This window comes from Mandrillus leucophaeus, unplaced genomic scaffold, assembly GCF_000951045.1.
Source record: "Mandrillus leucophaeus isolate KB7577 unplaced genomic scaffold, Mleu.le_1.0 Scaffold1237, whole genome shotgun sequence".
Classification (NCBI taxonomy): Eukaryota; Metazoa; Chordata; class Mammalia; order Primates; family Cercopithecidae; genus Mandrillus; species Mandrillus leucophaeus.
The window spans coordinates 481,691-490,132 of record NW_012100732.1 but is presented as its reverse complement, the minus strand read 5'-3'; the positions used below and the strand labels follow the sequence as shown (position 1 = coordinate 490,132).

At 49.3% G+C, this 8,442-nt stretch overlaps 1 protein-coding gene across 1 annotated transcript in view; it reads left to right on the top strand.

The window, feature by feature from the left end:
- LOC105533276 (NADH-cytochrome b5 reductase 2) overlaps window positions 1–7,796 on the top strand; it is a 12,179-nt gene extending 4,383 nt beyond the window's left edge. Inside the window, exons 3-10 of the mRNA XM_011971670.1 lie at window positions 77–220; window positions 437–509; window positions 3,203–3,309; window positions 3,600–3,729; window positions 4,367–4,450; window positions 5,116–5,201; window positions 6,343–6,442; window positions 7,350–7,796. Of these exons, the coding sequence (XP_011827060.1) occupies window positions 77–220; window positions 437–509; window positions 3,203–3,309; window positions 3,600–3,729; window positions 4,367–4,450; window positions 5,116–5,201; window positions 6,343–6,442; window positions 7,350–7,522 (897 nt within the window). The 3' untranslated portion in view covers window positions 7,523–7,796. The remainder of the gene's footprint in view (window positions 1–76; window positions 221–436; window positions 510–3,202; window positions 3,310–3,599; window positions 3,730–4,366; window positions 4,451–5,115; window positions 5,202–6,342; window positions 6,443–7,349) is intronic.
- The last annotated feature ends 646 nt before the right edge of the window (window positions 7,797–8,442 follow it).

The following is an 8,442-nucleotide window of genomic DNA, read 5'->3' as shown; positions in this document are numbered from 1 at the left end:
GGTGTACTGCGCCTGAGAGCTGCCCTGTCCAGGGCGGGCAAGACCTGAGGTGCTCTGCTTACATTGTGTCTACCAGGACCCGTCCCTGCTCCTGACCATCACCGTCATTGGGGTCACTGTGCTCGTGTTGGTCCTGAAGAGCATGAACTCCAGGAAGAGAGAGCCTATCACCTTACAAGACCCTGAAGCCAAGTACCCGCTGCCCTTGATTGAGAAAGAGGTAATGGGTCAGCCCTGCGGGTGTAAGGCAGTAAGTGGATGATGGCTGGGATGGCAGGGCAGCCAGACAGTCATCTCATGGCCTCCAGTTCACTCCCTGCCGCCCTGTGTGCGTGTGCTGGAATAGCGCCAAACGGATCTCCTTTCCCAGGCATCTCACCTGCCCAACAAGGCTTCTAGAAAGCTGACAGAACCTGCCTATGTTTTGTTTTGTTAGAAAATCAGCCACAACACCCGGAGGTTCCGCTTTGAACTGCCTTCGCCTGACCATGTCTTAGGACTTCCTGTAGGTGAGCTGGGCTTGGGTCATCACCAGGACTGGGACCTCTGGGGGCTAAGCCCTCCTCTCCGAACAGAAACACAGGTTTCCCACGTCCTGAGGTGTGGAAGATGCCCTCATGCTCCTCCTGAGCCTGTGTGCTCAGGGACATAGGTGGATGCATGTGGGACAGAAAATTTATTTTCTTCATTATTCCAATTGGGCTGACACAAGAATGGTACCTCAGTGAGCATTGAAAAGAACTGAACCTAGAGCCAAAAGGCCTAAGATCTCATGGAAGGCTCCTTGCTGGGGAACTTCAGGGAAGTCCTTCAATCTCTCTGAGCCCCAGTCTATGAAATGAGATTTCCCAGGCCTGCCTGTCTACCTCACTTGGGTTGTTGTGAAAGTAGAGTGACTGATGGATATGAAAATTCAGAAACTGCAAAGTATTGTGCACCTGGGAGGGATGGGAGGAACCAATGGTCAGGGGAAAGGCCCAGAATGTGCGGGCAGGCAGGAATGAGTTAGGTGTGACCTGCCCCCACGGTCACTTAGATTCTCTGCAGGAGCCTCAGACCCACGTAAGGAGGGGCCAGCCCTAGGAGTCCTAGAGTTGAGTTATCCCATTTCTAATCTGTAACACCATCAGATAGCTGAGTCAGTCTTAGTGCAGTAGAAAACTGCTAGAATCAGGGATTCAGAGAAGCTTTGTATAATCTGCTAGTGCTGCTTGCCTGCCTGGTGGATCCTACTCCGTGGCCTATTTGTCTTATATGCAAACAGGACAAAACCTTGACCTCAACTCCATCAGGGGGTGAGATTACACTCTAACCAGCTGGCTGGGCCCCTGAGCCTCCTTGCTGCTCCCTCACTCCCTCTCTATGCACGAGAGCTCAGTGTTGTGCGTGCGGTCTCCCAGCTCTCTGCTTGGCCTGTCAGGCCGGTCCTGTTGGCAGGAAGCCTAAAAGAATGAAAAACTTTGAGATACAGAATTTCTTAGAAACTGCCTTGAACCACTATCTCCTCAGCCTTGGCCTAGGCCGTGCAAAGTTAGTGGGACAAGGTAATGTAGAGGCTTCTGGGAGAGTCTAATATGAAGCCTCAGAGTTCGCTGCTTTGTCCCAGGTCAGTGGAAGTGAAGCCAGAGATGGGGCCTGAAGGACCAGCCAGGGAGCCCCATTTGCCCTGGGGACAACCTCGGGCCAGGCCTAGGTGGCTGCATATGAAAGAGCCTTTCCAGGTTTCCAGTTTCAGGTTCTCAGAAGGAAGCTAGGTGTCTCAGGCACTTATTTCTGCATATCCCTGGTGCCCAGAGGGACCATGACCAGAGTCATTGAGCCTGTTCTGAGCCCAGAGTGTTGGCACCTCAAAGACTTGGCTCATCCCCTTGAATCAGCTTCAGGGACCAGCCCCTCTAGTGCCTACTCTGCCTCCTTTTTTCTCCTCCTGCCACCTCCTCCTCCCTGCACCTTAGGTCTTGGTTTCTATCCATATTTCTGTTCCATCTTCCTTGTCTCTTGACTAATTTCCTGTATGTAGTCCACTCAGTTTCTGAGCGAGTAGAAACTGAGGGAGTAGAAACTGATTACATACAGGAAATTAGTCAAGGTTTAGGGTTAGGGTTAGGGTTACAAAACTTTATCTCTTGATTGCACTCCTGTCCCTGCCACTAATTGCCTTAGTAATTTGAGTCTCACATTTTGGATCCAACAGGTTGTAGCTGCCCAGTGTATCATCTGACAGTGGGATGTAGTCATGATCCATAGGTCTCCGGCCATACTTGGTTTATTGAATTCTACCCAGGAAGGGCAGAGTTACATGGTTTAAAACTTCACTGCTACTCCTCACAGGGCCATAGGCTAGGAAGACATGATATTGTTGCTTCATTTGCTCCATGGGTGCCCAAATCCTAGGACCCTATAGTATCTATTAACCCAGGTCTGCTCTGTGCCTAATACCAGGATACAGATGGAGTAGTTGTAATTTATTCACAGACCCCAGTGATACATCCAGTTTAGGAAGAAATTAGTCTGTGAAGGCCACATATTTTTCTTGAATAGACAAATACTCCTTTCTGTAATTTTTTTTTTTTTTTTTTTTTGAGACAGGGTCTCATTCTGTCATCCAGGCTGGAATGCAGTGGCACAGTCTCAGCTCACTGCAGCCTCGACCTCCTGGGCTCAGGTGATGCTCCCACCTCAGCCTCCCAAGTAGCTGAGACTACAGGTGTGCACCACCACACCTGGCTAATTTTTTGTATTTTTTTATAGAGATGGGGTTTCGCCATGTTGCCCAGGCTGGTCTCAAACTCCTGAGCTCCAGCAATCCACCCGCCTCTGGGCTGGGATTACAGGGGTGAGCTACCATGTCTGACCCCTTTCTGTAATTTTTAATACTCACCCTCCAACTTTAATGATCTTTTCCTGCTCCAAAAAGCAGTTATACTATGATCACAGGTGGGCAGACATATCATCCCTATTTTACAGATGAAGACACCAAAACCCAGAGAGGTGAAGTGACTTGCCTAGGGTAGCACAGCAAGGCAGAGCAGGCCTAGGATCCAGGCATCCCATATTGGGGCTCCTTCCCTGCTCTCTCCTTCCCGCCCCCCTTAACATTCTGCCCCAGTATTTGCTCCCTTCACTGAAGCTCAGTCCTTTATCCCTGGGCCTTATTTAAGCTAAGTATGCTTTGACTCAGTGCTTGATGCCTTTTCTATAGGTAACTATGTCCAGCTCTTGGCGAAAATTGATAATGAATTGGTGGTCAGGGCTTACACGCCTGTCTCCAGTGATGATGACAGAGGCTTTGTGGACTTAATTATAAAGGTAAATAGTGCTCACCATATCTGGCTGCCTCGTGCTTTCAAGCCTATTGAGGGTGGTGGGGTGGAGGGGCAGTGCTTTTTCTCTGAGGGGACATATGCCCTAGACAGGGCTATCCAGCAGTGAAGCTACAGTTAACCTTGAGGCAGCTTCATCTTCAGGGACTGCGTACAGCAATTAAGAGAGCAGAACATTTTCTCTGCAAAGCTTCCAGCAGTAAATGCATTTTCTGGTTGTGTGTGGCTGTGGCATTGTGTCTGGGAATGTGAAAGCAGTGCTGCCTTGCTTTTCAGATCTACTTCAAAAATGTACACCCCCAATATCCTGAAGGGGGGAAGATGACTCAGTATTTGGAGAACATGAAAATCGGGGACACCATCTTTTTTCGAGGGCCAAAGGGACGCTTGTTTTACCATGGGCCAGGTACTGGAGGGGTTCATACTGGGCTCCCAGCTGGGAGGAAGATTCCTTCAATGGTTCCATTGTTCTCGTACACGCCTCAGATTTGAGTCACATGGGGTTGTCCTTAGTCTTCATTCATTCACACACAATGCATAATGACCACACTTGTTATACATTCACACACCCACTTCATGAGGTTGTAAGCTTTTTTAAGGTAGGGGAATGATTTGGTGTTTCCTCGTCATTGTATCAATGTCTCCAGCACAATGCCTGATACATAAATGGTGCCTGCTAATACTGAAAAATGGATGGAGGAGTCCATGCTCCTTTGCTTACTCACATAGCCATTATTTACTCACTGGTTCACCTCCGTGAGAATGCTCTTTGAGTCTCTGTGTTAACTTCAGCTTGCCCCTCTTTTTCCTCAGAACCAAAGGTCCGGCGATTCCCTGAGCAGGCTCAGGCTCTATTCCCACTTTGTGCACTGGGGCGCCAGAACTCGCTGAGGAGACTGCCCTGGCCTGCTTCACCAGCTTAAAATGGTGCAGACAGTCCTTTAGTTGGAGCTGCCTCCTGGGAGTCCTAAGGAATGTCAGTGATCTTTTGCAGTCTCTTAGGCAAGAACTGCAGAGGTCATAAGCATTCCCTGTGTTTCCAGGGAATCTTGGAATCAGACCAGACCAGACGAGTGAGCCTAAAAAAAAACTGGCCCATCACCTGGGAATGATTGCTGGGGGCACAGGTAAGAGGCTTCTAGGGGCTCCATCCGGAGAATGAGCCCTGAGACCATTCTGACTTGGGAGTCATTTGATCCTCGAAGGGACAACATGAGCGATTTCGCCCCCAGCTGTAGAAGGTGGGAATGATGAATCAGTGACAGGTCTTGAAACTGACCCTGCAAGCCCTGCTTCCCCTAACCAACATGGTGGTTGCTCAGGAGCCTTGCAGGGACCTCTCAGGTCAGGCTGGGGGCCAAGCTGGGCAGGCCCACCCATGCTGTCCCAGGAGCGCCTGGATCCAGTTCAAGTCTGACTCTCCCCATCCCTTGAAAATGACTGCCTGAAGGAAGAGAACAATCTTTGAAGGAGACATACAATGTGCCAGGCACTGTAATAGGCACTCTTAAAGCTATCACATTTACCCATCATTAATTGTTTGATGAATGAGGACACGGAAGAACTTAGAGTGTTCTTTCCATCTTGCCATATGAAAATGAGAAAGACCTTCTGACTTACTGTTGCATTAGAAAGGAAAACCAAAATGAAGGGCTGTTTCCCACTTTTGAGTTTTGGGGACAGAAGTGAGAAAAGGATAACTGGGGCTGGGGGCAGGTAAGCTTGCTGCAGGTCAGGGACTGTGGGCTTCAGAGACAGGGAGAAAGCTGGCTGCCCACTCACTATGTTCCAGGCATCACACCCATGTTGCAGCTCATTCGCCACATCACCAAGGACCCCAGTGACAGCACCAGGATGTCCCTCATCTTTGCCAACCAGGTCAGTTCCTGCTGAGCTTGCAGTGGTAGGATGGAATGTTTGCTGAGCTGGGCTCTTGTTTTCATTTCTCCTCCATTGACTGAGCTCATGCTGCTTGGGTGCCTGTGACTGTGGGAGGGCTTAGTGGGATCAACAGGGCTGCTGGCAGCTGGAGAAGCTGAGTCTAGGCCTGCTTTTTGCATGTATTTAACTCTTTTGTGTCTCCTCAGCCAACCCTAAGCACTAAGCATTCCTTTTTTCCTTAATATGTATTGCTACATTTTTGCTAAGTGCAAAATCACAGATGTCCTCAGTGGACACTTCAGAAAATACAGAATATAAATACTTATTTTTTAAATCTTTTTTCTATCTATACGATATATTTATAATTTATATATCCATTTTTTTCACTCAGCATTACCACACAGGCATTTTCTTCTCTTTAAACTGCTTTATAAATATTTTCATCATAGTTTTTATCAAGTTGCACTATAATCTAACTTCTATATTCAGGCTGTTTTCAGTTATAAATAATATGGTGATGAATAATTGTGCCTACGCTTGATTACTTTTAGATTATTTTCTAAAACAGAATCCCAGAAGTGGAATGACTGGGATGAGAATCATGAAGGTTCTGTGCAGGTCTTCTGTGCAGTACGTTTGAGCCTGTGACAGGTTATTTTTGGCTTTGGTTCCCTTTTCCCCAAATGAGGCTCCAGACTGTTTTCCTCTCCTTCACATATCCAGTACTGTTCTATCACAGGACTTTCTGAGCCCATTACATTTCTTCCAGAAGATCCTGGGCCTGCACTGAGCTTGTTCCAGTTAGGTTTGCTGTGCTAGAGCTCAGTGTAGATGTAGGAGGCAGGGCTGGAGCTCTGCGTGAAGCCATCCTGGCCAGTGCTTGGCAAAGGTCCTTCTAGCTGGAGGCAGTCACTACAGCTCCATGGGAACCGACATCCTACCACCAACTTCATCCACAAGACAAACGGTTTGATCTTCACGAGCAGCAGCAGAACTCCTGTTTGCCCTGAAAGTTGGCAGCGAGCATTCCAGCTGGAGCGGCAGCAGCTTTGGCCAAGCGTATGCTGACCAGTGTAGTCAGTCCAGGGAACAACAAGATGGCCCTGGAGGGGCTTTTCTAGTGTTGCTTCTTTTCTAGACAGAGGAGGATATATTGGTCAGAAAAGAGCTTGAAGAAATTGCCAGGACTCACCCAGACCAGTTCGACCTGTGGTACACCCTGGACAGGCCTCCTATTGGTACGATATCCAGTGCCCTCACCCACCATGGGTCAGCATCAACCCTTGACCACTTTGAGGACTGGTCTCTGTTTGTTTTGTTTTTGTTTTATAGGAACAGATGTGGGGGTGAAGCCTTGGGCTCTGGCTCCAGGTGGGAAATGTGAGAAATTGAGGGAGAGAGGATTTGGGATGGTCTGCTTTTAAGGGCAATCAAGAGCAGGTGTCTAATACATCAGCAGCACCCCACACACTGCACTGAACATCAAAAGGGACACTGCCCCTGTCCACTCTGAACACCCACCCACTCCACACACCATCACATACACATCTAATATGGGCACTGACCCCTTCACCACTCACGCTTCTGCTTACGGCCACCACACCCCTCACCACCCACCTCGCCTGGACAGCAATCTTCACATGCTGAGCCCCCAGACAGCTGCTGCAGCCCAGGCAGCATCCCAGCAACCACTGTGCACAGAGCACCCCACAGGCGCACATCTCACTGCGCCCAGCTGTACCTGCTTGTCATATAGCTTCGTGGTTGGCAGAGGCCACTACCCGACTGAGCAATTCTGAGCAGTTCCACTAACACCAGGCCACACCCTGCCGGACAACTCCAGCCGGCCGTATTGATTCACACACTTCGGTATACCTCATTGTGTTCTCCTTCCTCATTAATGCTGACAGCTGACAGCAGCAAGGCTTCAGGGTCCCCGCAGTGAGCCTGGGACCTGGGGCGACTGCTGCAGAGGGCTGTTTACTAGTTCTGAGGCTTTTTGCAGGGAGCAGTAGTACAGACTTCTAAGCCTTTGTAGAGCAGCTTGTCACCTCCTCCCTGGTTGAGGGTGGGTATATAGGCGGCCTGGGATCAGGAACTCCACCTGGCATCCCACAGCTTTCTCCTGCGTCTGCTTCATTTCAGGCTGGAAGTACAGCTCAGGCTTTGTTACTGCCGACATGATCAAGGAGCACCTTCCTCCTCCAGGGAAGTCCACGCTCATCCTGGTGTGTGGCCCACCACCCCTGATCCAGACGGCAGCTCACCCTAACCTGGAGAAGCTGGGTTATACCCAGGACATGATTTTCACCTACTAACACCTCCATGTGCTCAGGAAATTTGCATGTCCCTTTTCATCTGTTTCAGAGTAAGTTCAGTTTCACCACGTTAAACTGGGATGTTTTCAAAAGTGCCTTGCCAGGTACCCTCACGCAGACACTGGTTCTCCTCTCTTTTGGGTGTGGGCCTAACAAGAAGGGCTTAAGGGGCTGGAGACTGGCTGCTGGGGCCTCCTTGCTTGGAGGCTGGGAAGAGCTCCATTTCAGTATTTGTCTCCATGGTTTTGTGAAATAAACTCAAGTACAAAACAGATAGCCCATGAAGTGTGGCTCTGTGGGGGACCTGCTAGGTAGTCAGAGGCCATGGCCTGGCCTGTGAGTTGGCGTCTGCATACCCATGGAGGTCAGAACTGTCAAGTGTAGGGGCAATTCCCAAAAAACTCCAAGTGGGGTCACATCAACTCTCAAGAATCTCTCCATGGCACTGGGGGTCATGGTAGGAGTGGTTACACACAGAAACTTCTCAACTTTCAAAGTCAGATTCCAGAAGCTGCCTTAAATCCTTTGTAGTATCATGAAACCCAAACAATACGAGTGACCACATGGCCCCTTGCGGTTCATGGCCAGGATGACACAGTGCTGCTCTGTTACCTGTGAGTGGGTAGAGCTGCTTCTGCCCTGCTTCATAGAAGTCTCATAACAAACCAGAGATTCTGTAGGGATTTTGTTCTCCAAATTATAGATGAGGAAACTGAGGCCTGGAGACTGTGTTCCCAGGTCATTCAACCAGTGGGTGGCAAAGCTGGCCTTAAACCTAGGCCAGTTTTATTCTAAGTTGTTCCTCTTTTCACAAAAACTGACATAATGGCGGCCACATTGGAACTTGGTGTCACTGGACTTGTTACTCAGTGTGCATGTGCATGAGGGAGAGGGGAGCGGAGAGAGGGAACAGGGCTCTG